The 15,681-nt window shown below is 47.3% G+C and overlaps 1 protein-coding gene across 1 annotated transcript in view; it reads right to left on the minus strand.

Annotated features, from left to right (window-relative positions):
- Positions 1-15,681, minus strand: part of iqch (IQ motif containing H) — a gene marked incomplete at its 3' end in the record, with an annotated part of 126,524 nt that overhangs the window by 89,604 nt on the left and 21,239 nt on the right. Inside the window, 5 exon segments of the mRNA XM_084185687.1 lie at positions 3,493-3,559; positions 4,454-4,807; positions 5,472-5,693; positions 7,532-7,725; positions 14,842-14,961. Coding sequence (XP_084041813.1) covers positions 3,493-3,559; positions 4,454-4,807; positions 5,472-5,693; positions 7,532-7,725; positions 14,842-14,961 — 957 coding nt within the window.

Here is a 15,681-nt window from a genome sequence, read left to right on the forward strand (position 1 = left end):
CAAATAGCCGACCAATCAGCCTGTTACCAACCCTTAGTAAACTTTTGGAAAATATTGTGTTTGACCAGATACAATGCTATTTTACAGTAAACAAATTGACAACAGACTTTCAGCACACTTGTAATAAAATAATTAATAAAATAATATGCCATTTAACAGACGCTTTTATCCAAAGCAACATACAGTCATGCGTGCATACATTTTTACCTATGGGTGGTCCCGGGGATCGAACCCACTACCCTGACGTTACAAGCGCCATGCTCTACCAATTGAGCTACAGAGGACCACAGGGAAGGACATTCAACAAGCACTTACACAAATGACTGATGATTGGCTGAGAGAAATTGATAAAACATTGTGGGGGCTGTTTTGTTAGACTTCAGAGCGGCTTTCATTCACTTAACCTTAAACCTCAACTAAATCTTGTAATGAATAATGTAGAAATTTAGCAAGTTGAGGAGACTAAACTGCTTGAAGTAACCCTGGATTGTAAACTGTCATGGTCAAAACATATTGATACAACAGTAGCTAAGGTGGGGAGAAGTCTGTCTATAATAAAGCGCTGCTCTACCTTCTTAACAGCACTATCAACAAGGCAGGTCCTACAGGCCCTAGTTTTGTCGCACCTGGACTACTGTTCAGTCGTGTGGTCAGGTGCCACAAAGAGGGACTTAGGAAAATTGCAATTGGCTCAGAACAGGGCAGCACGGCTGGCCCTTGGATGTACACAGAGAGCTAACATTAATAATATGCATATCAATCTCTCCTGGCTCAAAGTGGAGGAGAGATTGACTTCATCACTACTTGTATTTGTGAGAGGTATTGACATGTTGAATGCACCGAGCTGTCTGTTTGAACTACTGGCACACAGGTCGAACAATCATGCATACCCCACAAGACATGCCACCAGAGGTCTCTTCACAGTCCCCAAGTCCAGAACAGACTATGGGAGACGCACAGTACTACATAGAGCCATGACTACATGGAACTCTATTCCACATCAAGTAAGTCATGCCAGCAGTAAAATTAGATTTAAAAAAAAAGATACAAATACACCTTATGGAACAGCGGGGACTGTGAAGCAACACAAACATATGATAACATACACACATGTACACATGGATTTTGTGTTATAGATATGTGGTAGTAGAGTAGAGGCCTGAGGGCACACACTTCATACAGTTCAAGTCGGAAGTTTATATACACTTAGGTTGGAGTCATTAAAACTTGTTTTTCAACCACTCCACAAATGTCTTGTTAACAAACTATGGTTTTGGCAAGTCGGTTAGGACATCTAGTTTGTGCATGACACAAGTAATTTTTCCAACAATTGTTTACAGACATATAATTTCACTTATAATTCACTGTATCACAATTCCAGTTGACTTTGCCTTTAAACAGCTTGGAAAATTCCAGAAAATGATGTCATGGCTTTACAAGCTTCTGATAGGCTAATTGACATCATTTGAGTCAATTGGAGGTGTACCTGTGGATGTATTTCAAGGCCTACCTTCAAACTCAGTGCCTCTTTGCTTGACATCATGGGAAAATCAAAAGAAATCAGCCAAGACCTCAGAAAAGAAATTGTAGACCTCCACAAGTCTGGTTCATCCTTGGGAGCAATTTCCAAATGACTGAAGGTACCACGTTCATCTGTACAAACAATAGTACGCAAGTATAAACACCATGGGACCACGCAACCGTCATACCGCTCAGGAAGGAGACGCGTTCTGTCTCCTAGAGATGAACGTACTTTGGTGCGAAAAGTGCAAATCAATCCCAGAACAACAGCAAAGGACCTTGTGAAGATGCTGGAGGAAACAGGTACGAAAGTATCTATATCCACAGTAAAATGAGTCCTATATCGACATAACCTGAAAGGCTGCTCAGCAAGGAAGAAGCCACTGCTCCAAAACCGCCATAAAAAAGCCAGACTACGGTTTGAAACTGCATATGGGGACAAAGATTGTACTTTTTGGAGAAATGTCCTCTGGTCTGATGAAACAAAAATAGAACTGTTTGGCCATAATGACCATTGTTATGTTTGGAGGAAAAAGGGGAACGCTTGCAAGCCGAAGAACACCATCCAAACCGTGAAGCACGGGGGTGGCAGCATCATGCTGTGGGGGTACTTTGCTGCAGGAGGGACTGGTGCACTTTACAAAATAGATGGCATCATGAGGAAGGAAAATTATGTGGATATATTGAAGCAACATCTCAAGACATCAGTCAGGAAGTTAAAGATTGGTCGCAAATGGGTCTTCCAAATGGACAATGACCCCAAGCATACTTCCAAAGTTGTGGCAAAATGGCTTAAGGACAACAAAGTCAAGGTATTGGAGTGGCCATCAGAAAGCCCTGACCTTAATCCTATAGAAAATGTGTGGGCAGAACTGAAAAAGCGTGTGCGAGCAAGGAGGCCTACAAACCTGACTCAATTACACCAGCTCTGTCAGGAGGAATGGGCCAAAATTCACCCAACTTATTGTGGGAAGCATGTGGAAGGCTACCCGAAATGTTTGACCCAAGTTAAACAATTTAAAGGCAATGCTACCAAATACTAATAGAGTGTATATAAACTTCTGACCCACTGGGAATGTGATGAAAGAAATAAAAGCTGAAATAAATAAATCATTCTCTCTACTATTATTCTGACATTTCACATTCTTAAAATAAAGTGGTGATCCTAACTGACCTAAGACAGGGACTTTTTACTAGGATTAAATGTCAGGAATTGTGAAAAACTGAGTTTAAATGTATTTGGCTAAGGTGTATGTAAACTTCCGACTTCAACTGTATGTTGTGAAATCTGTTATCTGTTATAATGTTTTTGAAATGTATAATTGCCTTCATTTAGCTGGACCCCAGGAAGAGTAGCTGCTGCCTTGGCAGGAACTAATGGGGATCCATAATAAACCCAACGAAGAGTAGCTGCTGCCTTGGCAGGAACTAATGGGGATCCATAATAAACCCCAGGAAGAGTAGCTGCTGCCTTGGCAGGAACTAATGGGGATCCATAATAAACCCCAGGAAGAGTAGCTGCTGCCTTGGCAGGAACTAATGGGGATCCATAATAAACCCCAGGAAGAGTAGCAGCTGTCTTGGCAGGAACTAATGGGGATCCATAATAAATACAAATACAAACTCAAAGTCGTGTGCTTTACTCATTCTAACTGACAAAGGAGGCTATCTAGATGACCCACGATGGATACTGTAGAAACAAGATACAGTATTTCATCCAATAGTTGTAAATTGTCATGGGGGGCAGAACACATCTTCTGTGTCTAATGGTTAATGGCTATTCATTAGCTTTAACTCCAAATTAAATGGTGATAGAGGTAAAATCTTTATGTTCACTTCCCTCCCTCCCTGGCATTCAGACTCTCATGGTCTCCTCATGGTTTTCCTGCAGAGACCGCAGACCTTTTTTGAGCAGTGCCAGTCTAGCTGGTGGTGAGTGTGAGTGTGTCTGAGTGAGGGAGAGCTACCTACCCAGTGATGGGATGTGTATGATGGTCCTCCTGGAAGACTGGATGTGTTTCCAGTTGGCTGACAGATACTGGAGGAGGACAAGAACATGGATCAGTGATGGGACTGTCCTGAAGACACACACACTAAACACACAGACACACTTACACACATACACACACACACACACACACACACACACACACACACACACACACACACACACACACACACACACACACACACACACACACACACACACACACACACACACACACACACACACACACACACACACACACACACACGGTAGCAGTAAATTAACTGGTGGGCACTAGTCCTAATTAATAGACCGGTTGAGTCCATGAAGATGTTAAAACCAAGATGACAGGCTAGCACAGAGACAAGACAGACAAGACATCTGAACTGAGATGGATATGATGCACTGACAGAGACACAGACAGAGACAGAGACACAGACAGAGACACAGACACAAACAGAGACAGACACAGACACATAGAGAGAGACACAGAGAGAGACACAGAGAGAGACATAGAGAGAGACATAGAGAGAGACACAGAGAGACACACAGAGAGAGACACAGAGAGAGACACAGAGAGAGACACAGAGAGAGACACAGAGAGAGACATAGAGAGAGACACAGAGAGAGACACAGAGAGAGACACAGAGAGAGACACAGAGAGAGACACAGAGAGAGACACAGAGAGAGACACAGAGAGAGATACAGAGAGAGACACAGAGAGACACAGAGAGAGGCACAGACATATACAGACAGAGACAGAGACAGAGACAGACAGAGAATCTGAGGGTACATAGTGCTGTTATATCAAAACAGACGTCTAATTTAGATGTCAGACTATCAAGGGTACAGAGGATTCTCTGCTCAGTCAGAAGTGTAATGTGCTGGGTGAGCTCATCTAGGTATGACAGACAGACAGACAGACGGACGGACGGACAGACAGACCTGTCCCCTGATGCGGTAGTTGTCCAGGTGTGTCCTCCTGCTCTCCTGCAGGCTCTTCCTGACGCGGACCAGTTGAGCGTGCATCAGCCAGGAGATAGCGATGGTCCCTGCCGCCCACTTCCTTTGACGGTGGCGCAGGTAGGCATTGCGGGCCCAGTGGCGCCTCCAGCAGCTCTGGATCCGTGCCGCGGCTGCCTCTGTGCCTCCCTCCCCCCGGTAGCGCTGCCCTGGTCGGTACACCAGGTCCCAAACCTCCTCTCTGTTCTCCAGCACCGAGAGGAGACACTCCACCGAGCTACTGCCTCCTCCTCCTCCTCCTCCTCCTCCTCCTACGGCCCAGTCCAGATCCCCGCCCTGGACAAGGAGACGGACAGTCATCCGTAATGGGATTGCACCAATGTATCTTCAAAAAAAATGTATCCAGTACTGAGCAAATTTCAGGTCTGCTGTGAGCAAACTTGAATGTTGTGGAAAATTCCGTGCAACTTCCGGCACGCGTTTACTGTGAACACTGAGGCTGTACCCACTTTAAGTTACAGTTTTAACAGTGGCCAAGTAGGCTACTGTGGCTATTTGATCATAATGTAGGACTACCAGAGTGGCCTACCATAAAGAAAAATGAAAATGCATCCCGTAACATTTTAACATGCAAATAGCTGATCTAGCTATGATACTGCCTACAGTAGCAGCCAATGTGTGGTGTTCAATGTAGGCCTACATTCCATGAGGTGTTTTTTTAAAAACATTATGCAGGGCTTAATTAACTAGCAAAGAATATGAACACGCGCGGCTACACGCAGCTCTGTGCTTTGATCTCAAAACAAACACATCTACTCGCCACCACCTGTCAATGCAATAGAATCCTCCTCCGATGCGCTCTGCCTAAAACAAAATCACAGACTAAGTCTTGCACAGTCAGATGTTTTTCATATTATGTTGATTTCGATCGCAGTTCCCACCGTAGAGGAAAACGTTGTAAAGGGGGAAAACGTTGTAAAGTTGAGTGAAGTTCACCCACCTGTGCCAGCTCTACCAGCCTCTCTCCGTTGACCCTGGCCATGGGGACGGCATAGCGCCTCAGCAGACTCGCCAGCCCCCACAGCACCTCCACCAGCAGGCCCCAGCACAGGCAGTAGTGCTGCTTGAAGCGGCAGAAGTCTGGGGCCACGGGGTTGATGCGGCCCTCTAGGATGGTGAAGGAGAACTTACTGACGGTTGTGGAAGCCAGAGCAGGGAGACACTGGAGAGAGACAAAGCAATACTGGATTAGAGAACAGAGAAGCAAACATCAGAACTACGTATCAAAACACTGGGTGAGTCTGAGATACTAAAGGCTGCAGTTTGATTGAATAACGGTTAGAATGAGGTGGTCCATGGTTGTATTTCCCTACATATGAGACCTTGAAATGGGTACTGACCAATCAAATGCCCTGGTACATCAAAAACATGCTTCAAATAAGTGGTAGCCTTCTCTTCACTCTCATCACAAATAACAATCATGGATACAGAGACTAGTTGAAGGTCATCTCCGAACCATCAACCATGTGCTGACAACCTAATAGTCTGTTACAAGCTGACAACCTAACAGTCTGTTACAAGCTGAAATCAGGTAATCAGCTTTAAAACAGCAAATTGTCATCTCCACCCCATAGCAAATGTGTAGAACTGCAGGAAAACTACTAAAAAAAATGATCTCCACCCCATGGCAAAATGAGCAGAATTGCAGAAAACTTGCTTTAAAACTGCAACATTTTCTCTACGCCCCCTGACAAAATTGCTTAGGGCCCCCAAAAGGCTAGTTTCTTTACTAGCTCTGGTGACAAGTAGAGTTTTGCAACCCTAGTCACAAGAGATGAGGAGGTGGAAGGGTGAGACAGGAGGTACTAACCTGGGGGTGGAGGGGTGAGACAGGAGGTACTAACCTGGGGGTGGAAGGGTGAGACAGGAGGTACTAACCTGGGGGTGGAGGGGTGAGACAGGAGGTACTAACCTGGGGGTGGAGGGGTGAGACAGGAGGTACTAACCTGGGGGTGGAGGGGTGAGACAGGAGGTACTAACCTGGGGGTGGAGGGGTGAGACAGGAGGTACTAACCTGGGGGTAGAGGGGTGAGACATGAGGTACTAACCTGGGGGTGGAGGGGTGAGACAGGAGGTAATAACCTGGGGGTGGAGGGGTGAGACAGGAGGTAATAACCTGGGGGTGAAGGGGTGAGACAGGAGGTACTAACCTGGAGGTGGAGGGGTGAGACAGGAGGTACTAACCTGGGGGTAGAGGGGTGAGACAGGAGGTACTAACCTGGGGGTGGAAGGGTGAGACAGGAGGTACTAACCTGGGTGTAGAGGGGTGAGACAGGAGGTACTAACCTGGGGGTGGAAGGGTGAGACAGGAGGTACTAACCTGGGGGTAGAGGGGTGAGACAGGAGGTAATAACCTGGGGGTGGAGGGGTGAGACAGGAGGTACTAACCTGGGGGTGAAGGGGTGAGACAGGAGGTACTAACCTGGAGGTGGAGGGGTGAGACAGGAGGTACTAACCTGGGGGTGGAGGGGTGAGACAGGAGGTACTAACCTGGGGGTGGAAGGGTGAGACAGGAGGTACTAACCTGGGGGTAGAGGGGTGAGACAGGAGGTACTAACCTGGGGGTGGAGGGGTGAGACAGGAGGTACTAACCTGGGGGTGGAGGGGTGAGACATGAGGTACTAACCTGGGGGTGGAGGGGTGAGACAGGAGGTAATAACCTGGGGGTGGAGGGGTGAGACAGGAGGTACTAACCTGGGGGTGGAGGGGTGAGACAGGAGGTACTAACCTGGGGGTGGAGGGGTGAGACAGGAGGTACTAACCTGGGGGTGGAGGGGTGAGACAGGAGGTACTAACCTGGGGGTGGAGGGGTGAGACAGGAGGTACTAACCTGGGGGTGGAGGGGTGAGACAGGAGGTACTAACCTGGGGGTGGAGGGGTGAGATAGGAGGTACTAACCTGGGGGTGGAGGGGTGAGACAGGAGGTACTAACCTGGGGGTGGAGGGGTGAGACAGGAGGTACTAACCTGGGGGTGGAGGGGTGAGACAGGAGGTACTAACCTGGGGGTGGAGGGGTGCAAGCCGTGCGGCTCCCTGGGACATTTGCCTGTGTTCGGAGCTCTTGGAGGTGGCGGAGGTGGGCGGGGTGTGGATGGCGGAGGTGGACAGGCGTTCTCTGCCGTGACTGTGGGAGGGGCCAGGATCCTTGCCCCAGGTCAACTCCTTCTGACCCTGCAATGGCTTCTCTGTCAGGGCTAAGGGGAAAACCTTTTCTTTAAATTCTGTTTCAAAAATACATGTTTGTCATGTAGCGGACTCTCTTATCCAGTAGATAGGGCTTATAAAGTAGGTAAAACATCCACCTATCATAACCATTACCAATAAAACCTTCAGAACTACACGCTACCTGCAAACTCAGAGCTAGTAAAGACACTCAGAGCTAGTAGACACTCAGAGCTAGTAAAGACACTCAGAGCTAGTAAAGACACTCAGAGCTAGTAGACACTCAGAGCTAGTAAAGACACTCAGAGCTAGTAAAGACACTCAGAGCTAGTAAAGACACTCAGAGCTAGTAAAGACACTCAGAGCTAGTAGACACTCAGAGCTAGTAGACACTCAGAGCTAGTAGACACTCAGAGCTAGTAGACACTCAGAGCTAGTAAAGACACTCGGAGCTAGTAGACACTCAGAGCTAGTAAAGACACTCAGAGCTAGTAGACACTCAGAGCTAGTAAAGACACTCAGAGCTAGTAAAGACACTCAGAGCTAGTAAAGACACTCAGAGCTAGTAGACACTCAGAGCTAGTAAAGACACTCAGAGCTAGTAAAGACACTCAGAGCTAGTAGACACTCAGAGCTAGTAGACACTCAGAGCTAGTAGACACTCAGAGCTAGTAGACACTCAGAGCTAGTAAAGACACTCAGAGCTAGTAGACACTCAGAGCTAGTAAAGACACTCAGAGCTAGTAAAGACACTCAGAGCTAGTAGACACTCAGAGCTAGTAAAGACACTCAGAGCTAGTAAAGACACTCAGAGCTAGTAAAGACACTCAGAGCTAGTAGACACTCAGAGCTAGTAAAGACACTCAGAGCTAGTAAAGACACTCAGACCTAGTAAAGACACTCAGAGCTAGTAGACACTCAGAGCTAGTAAAGACACTCAGAGCTAGTAAAGACACTCAGAGCTAGTAAAGACACTCAGAGCTAGTAAAGACACTCAGAGCTAGTAGACACTCAGAGCTAGTAAAGACACTCAGAGCTAGTAAAGACACTCAGAGCTAGTAAAGACACTCAGGGCTAGTAGACACTCAGAGCTAGTAGACACTCAGAGCTAGTAGACACTCAGAGCTAGTAAAGACACTCAGAGCTAGTAAAGACACTCAGAGCTAGTAAAGACACTCAGAGCTAGTAAAGACACTCAGAGCTAGTAAAGACACTCAGAGCTAGTAAAGACACTCAGAGCTAGTAGACACTCAAAGCTAGTAAAGACACTCAGAGCTAGTAGACACTCAGAGCTAGTAAAGACACTCAGAGCTAGTAAAGACACTCAGAGCTAGTAGACATTCAGAGCTAGTAGACACTCAGAGCTAGTAAAGACACTCAGAGCTAGTAAAGACACTCAGAGCTAGTAAAGACACTCAGAGCTAGTAAAGACACTCAGAGCTAGTAGACACTCAGAGCTAGTAAAGACACTCAGAGCTAGTAGACACTCAGAGCTAGTAAAGACACTCAGAGCTAGTAGAAACTCAGAGCTAGTAAAGACACTCAGAGCTAGTAAAGACACTCAGAGCTAGTAAAGACACTCAGAGCTAGTAGACACTCAGAGCTAGTAAAGACACTCAGAGCTAGTAAAGACACTCAGAGCTAGTAGACACTCAGAGCTAGTAAAGACACTCAGAGCTAGTAAAGACACTCAGAGCTAGTAGAAACTCAGAGCTAGTAGACACTCAGAGCTAGTAGACACTCAGAGCTAGTAGACACTCAGAGCTAGTAAAGACGCTCAGAGCTAGTAAAGACGCTCAGAGCTAGTAAAGACACTCAGAGCTAGTAGAGACGCTCAGAGCTAGTAAAGACACTCAGGGCTAGTAAAGACACTCAGAGCTAGTAAAGACACTCAGAGCTAGTAAAGACACTCAGAGCTAGTAGACACTCAGAGCTAGTAAAGACACTCAGAGCTAGTAGATACTCAGAGCTAGTAGACACTCAGAGCTAGTAAAGACACTCAGAGCTAGTAAAGACACTCAGAGCTAGTAGACATTCAGAGCTAGTAGACACTCAGAGCTAGTAAAGACCCTCAGAGCTAGTAAAGACACTCAGAGCTAGTAGACACTCAGAGCTAGTAAAGACACTCAGAGCTAGTAGACACTCAGAGCTAGTAAAGACACTCAGAGCTAGTAGAAACTCAGAGCTAGTAAAGACACTCAGAGCTAGTAAAGACACTCAAGAGCTAGTAAAGACACTCAGAGCTAGTAGACACTCAGAGCTAGTAAAGACACTCAGAGCTAGTAAAGACACTCAGAGCTAGTAGACACTCAGAGCTAGTAGACACTCAGAGCTAGTAGACACTCAGAGCTAGTAAAGACGCTCAGAGCTAGTAAAGACGCTCAGAGCTAGTAAAGACACTCAGAGCTAGTAGAGACGCTCAGAGCTAGTAGACACTCAGGGCTAGTAAAGACACTCAGAGCTAGTAGACACTTAGAGCTAGTAAAGACACTCAGAGCTAGTAAAGACACTCAGAGCTAGTAAAGACACTCAGAGCTAGTAAAGACACTCAGAGCTAGTAAAGACACTCAGAGCTAGTAAAGACACTCAGAGCTAGTAAAGACACTCAGAGCTAGTAGACACTCAGAGCTAGTAAAGACACTCAGTGCTGGTAAAGACGGTACAACAGTACAACAGTTAAGTGTTAGTACATCAATTTGTGTAACTAGGTAGATACAGCCATCACTGTCAAACCTGACTGGACCCTGTCTCACTCTCTTGGCAGACAGACAGACAGACATGCAGCCTCTTTAAATATACAGTAGATGGGGGAATTACACAGAAAGAGACATCAATAAGGAACCAAAGAGATCAAGGGGAATAAATCCCATTTACAGATTGGATCGGGTTTCCAGAAACGTAGTAGGGGTGTAGGAGAAGGACCTGTTGTGGTCTGTGTTGTAGCAATCACATCTCAACACAATGCTCTGAGTGCCACCGTGGCAGGGCTAGTGGGGCAGAGGTCCCATGCCAAGCTGATCTCACAGCAGTGATCCGTTGCTAGGAGAGAGCTCTTTCTCCATGCCAAGCTGATCTCACAGCAGTGATCCGTTGCAAGGAGAGAGCTCTTTCTCCATGCCAAGCTGATCTCACAGCAGTGATCCGTTGCAAGGAGAGAGCTCTTTCTCCATGCCTGGCCAAGCATTAGCAGGCAGCAGTGATCCGTTGCAAGGAGAGAGCTCTTTCTCCATGCCTGGCCAAGCATTAGCAGGCAGCAGTGATCCGTTGCAAGGAGAGAGCTCTTTCTACATGCCTGGCCAAGCATTAGCAGGCAGCAGTGATCCGTTGCAAGGAGAGAGCTCTTTCTCCATGCCTGGCCAAGCATTAGCAGGCAGCAGTGATCCGTTGCAAGGAGAGAGCTCTTTCTCCATGCCTGGCCAAGCATTAGCAGGCAGCAGTGATCCGTTGCAAGGAGAGAGCTCTTTCTCCATGCCAAGCTGATCTCACATCAGTGATCTGTTGCAAGGAGAGAGCTCTTTCTCCATGCCTAGCCAAGCATTAGCAGGCAGCAGTGATCCGTTGCAAGGAGAGAGCTCTTTCTCCATGCCTAGCCAAGCATTAGCAGGCAGCAGTGATCTGTTGCAAGGAGAGAGCTCTTTCTTCATGCCTGGCCAAGCATTAGCAGGCAGCAGTGATCTGTTGCAAGGAGAGAGCTCTTTCTCCATGCCTGGCCAAGCATTAGCAGGCAGCAGTGATCTGTTGCAAGGAGAGAGCTCTTTCTCCATGCCTGGCCAAGCATTAGCAGGCAGCAGTGATCTGTTGCAAGGAGTGAGCTCTTTCTCCATGCCTGGCCAAGCATTAGCAGGCAGCAGTGATCTGTTGCAAGGAGAGAGCTCTTTCTCCATGCCTAGCCAAGCATTAGCAGGCAGCAGTGATCCGTTGCAAGGAGAGAGCTCTTTCTCCATGCCTGGCCAAGCATTAGCAGGCAGCAGTGATCCGTTGCAAGGAGAGAGCTCTTTCTCCTTGCCTAGCCAAGCATTAGCAGGCAGCAGTGATCCGTTGCAAGGAGAGAGCTCTTTCTCCATGCCTAGCCAAGCATTAGCAGGCAGCAGTGATCTGTTGCAAGGAGGGGGCTCTTTCTCCATGCCTAGCCAAGCATTAGCAGGCAGCAGTGATATGTTGCAAGGAGAAAGAGCTCTTTCTCCATGCCTGGCCAAGCATTAGCAGGCAGCAGTGTTCACAGTGATTGAGATCATCTCTGTCCGAGTCTATGTGAGAATAGTCTCGTTCTGCACTATCCTGTATGATATTATGTATTATCGGAACAAACAATGACAGTTCATTGAGCATGAAGCCATGATCATACAAAAAACGATGACATATTAAATGTGACTGAGATCCGGGTGGTCCTGTATACATAAAAGCGTTTTAGAGTGGGAGTGTTGATCTAGGATCAGGTCCCCCTGGTCCATTCATTATCATTTTAAAAGGAAAGACTCCTACTCTGAGACACTTCATGAATATGGGCCCAATGTGTCTAGAATAATCAAGTATAGAACAAACAGTAAGAGGTCCCATGCCAAGCTGATCTCACAGCAGTGATCCGTTGCTAGGAGAGAGCTCTTTCTCCATGCCAAGCTGATCTCACAGCAGTGATCCGTTGCAAGGAGAGAGCTCTTTCTCCATGCCAAGCTGATCTCACAGCAGTGATCCGTTGCAAGGAGAGAGCTCTTTCTCCATGCCTGGCCAAGCATTAGCAGGCAGCAGTGATCCGTTGCAAGGAGAGAGCTCTTTCTCCATGCCTGGCCAAGCATTAGCAGGCAGCAGTGATCCGTTGCAAGGAGAGAGCTCTTTCTACATGCCTGGCCAAGCATTAGCAGGCAGCAGTGATCCGTTGCAAGGAGAGAGCTCTTTCTCCATGCCTGGCCAAGCATTAGCAGGCAGCAGTGATCCGTTGCAAGGAGAGAGCTCTTTCTCCATGCCTGGCCAAGCATTAGCAGGCAGCAGTGATCCGTTGCAAGGAGAGAGCTCTTTCTCCATGCCAAGCTGATCTCACATCAGTGATCTGTTGCAAGGAGAGAGCTCTTTCTCCATGCCTAGCCAAGCATTAGCAGGCAGCAGTGATCCGTTGCAAGGAGAGAGCTCTTTCTCCATGCCTAGCCAAGCATTAGCAGGCAGCAGTGATCTGTTGCAAGGAGAGAGCTCTTTCTTCATGCCTGGCCAAGCATTAGCAGGCAGCAGTGATCTGTTGCAAGGAGAGAGCTCTTTCTCCATGCCTGGCCAAGCATTAGCAGGCAGCAGTGATCTGTTGCAAGGAGAGAGCTCTTTCTCCATGCCTGGCCAAGCATTAGCAGGCAGCAGTGATCTGTTGCAAGGAGTGAGCTCTTTCTCCATGCCTGGCCAAGCATTAGCAGGCAGCAGTGATCTGTTGCAAGGAGAGAGCTCTTTCTCCATGCCTAGCCAAGCATTAGCAGGCAGCAGTGATCCGTTGCAAGGAGAGAGCTCTTTCTCCATGCCTGGCCAAGCATTAGCAGGCAGCAGTGATCCGTTGCAAGGAGAGAGCTCTTTCTCCTTGCCTAGCCAAGCATTAGCAGGCAGCAGTGATCCGTTGCAAGGAGAGAGCTCTTTCTCCATGCCTAGCCAAGCATTAGCAGGCAGCAGTGATCTGTTGCAAGGAGGGGGCTCTTTCTCCATGCCTAGCCAAGCATTAGCAGGCAGCAGTGATATGTTGCAAGGAGAAAGAGCTCTTTCTCCATGCCTGGCCAAGCATTAGCAGGCAGCAGTGTTCACAGTGATTGAGATCATCTCTGTCCGAGTCTATGTGAGAATAGTCTCGTTCTGCACTATCCTGTATGATATTATGTATTATCGGAACAAACAATGACAGTTCATTGAGCATGAAGCCATGATCATACAAAAAACGATGACATATTAAATGTGACTGAGATCCGGGTGGTCCTGTATTCATAAAGCGTTTCAGAGTGGGAGGGTTGATCTAGGATCAGGTCCCCCTGGTCCATTCATTATCATTTTAAAAGGAAAGACTCCTACTCTGAGACACTTCATGAATATGGGCCCAATGTGTCTAGAATAATCAAGTATAGAACAAACAGTAAATGTAATCTCTGTCTGAGCCTTTTAGTCTACATGAGAACAGTCTCTCTGTACTGTCTGATCATAACTGTGTTAGGTGAAGGCTTCAGAACACAACAATGACAGTTCACAGAGCATCAATCAACGATCACAAAACCTATGACTACATTATGTGACTAAATTTACAATTTAGTCACAGTCATTCAGCAGACGCTTTTATCCAGAGTCATTTACAATCTGACTAAAATCAGGTGCTGCCTGCCATGTACTGTTCCAGACCAGTATGAATGGCTTGGCTATTGGCTGCTGTTGAGCCCACAGAGCTGTATGAATGGCCTAGCTATTGGCTGCTGTTGAGCCCACAGAGCTGTATGAATGGCCTAGCTATTGGCTGCTGTTGAGCCCACAGAGCTGTATGAATGGCCTAGCTATTGGCTGCTGTTGAGCCCACAGAGCTGTATGAATGGCCTAGCTATTGGCTGCTGTTGAGCCCACAGAGCTGTATGAATGGCCTAGCTATTGGCTGCTGTTGAGCCCACAGAGCTGTATGAATGGCCTAGCTATTGGCTGCTGTTGAGCCCACAGAGCTGTATGAATGGCCTAGCTATTGGCTGCTGTTGAGCCCACAGAGCTGTATGAATGGCCTAGCTATTGGCTGCTGTTGAGCCCACAGAGCTGTATGAATGGCCTAGCTATTGGCTGCTGTTGAGCCCACAGAGCTGTATGAATGGCCTAGCTATTGGCTGCTGTTGAGCCCACAGAGCTGTATGAATGGCCTAGCTATTGGCTGCTGTTGAGCCCACAGAGCTGTATGGATGGCCTAGCTATTGGCTGCTGTTGAGCACACAGAGCAGTACTGATCAGGTGCAGGGCCTGTATGCATTACAATCTAAAGGGCAAAACTGATCCTAGATCAGCACTCCTACCCTACTCCGGGACGCTTTAAGTGTGTCTCTGATGGTCCCGCCCTGGCTCAGTTGGTAGAGCATGGCGCTTGCAACGCCAGGGTTGTGGGTTTCGATTCCCACAGGAGGGACCAGTAAGGAGAAAATAAAGTAATGAACAACAGAACTGACCCAACTTGGAGGAGCAGCTGTCTTCTCTGGGGTGTAGTGGAGCAGCCTTGGGCTGGACAGTAGTCCTGAACACATCTGCAGCTGCGGGGGTTAAACCCTTGGCCAGTAGACTGGCAATGCCTGCAACAACACAGTCAATATTACATTTACATTTACGTCATTTAGCAGACGCTCTCTCATCCAGAGCCACTTACAAATTGGTGCATTCACCTTATGATAGCCAGTGGGACAACCACTTTACAATGTTATTTATTTTATATTATATTATTTATTTTATATATTTTGTGGGGGGGGGGGGGGGCGGGTAGAAGGATTACTTTATACTATTCCAGGAATTCCTTAAAGAGGTAGGGTTTCAAGTGTCTCCGGAAGGTGGTCAGTGACTCCGCTGTCCTGGCGTCGTGAGGGAGATTGTTCCACCATTGGGGTGCCATATGATAGATATTAGTTAGCTATGCTATGACACCATGCTAGTTAGCTATGGTGTCATAGTTAGCTAGCTGAATAAAGTAAGTTGAGTCCATTCCTTGAAACATTGAACCGCTGTAGTTTACAACAATTCTAATTTCTAAAGTGGAAGTTGGGAGAGTTTTTATTCGGGTGGTTCAGTGAAACAATTATAGTTTCTGAGGTGGAAGTTGGGAGAGTTATATTTTTTTTGGTGAGGGAGGCCCTGCTCTCTCCTTTCCCAGATGTTTAGTTCATTTCATTCCGATCTCCTCTGCATTATTGTAGCCATCTGCTACAGCCTGTCAACTATGCGTCTGCCTATCCCTGTTCTCTCCTCTCCGCACAGGCTACACAAACGCTTCACACCGCGTGGCTGCTGCCTCTCTAACC

The sequence above is a fragment of the Coregonus lavaretus genome (assembly GCF_964263955.1).
Source record: "Coregonus lavaretus genome assembly, chromosome: 21".
NCBI classification, from domain to species: Eukaryota; Metazoa; Chordata; class Actinopteri; order Salmoniformes; family Salmonidae; genus Coregonus; species Coregonus lavaretus.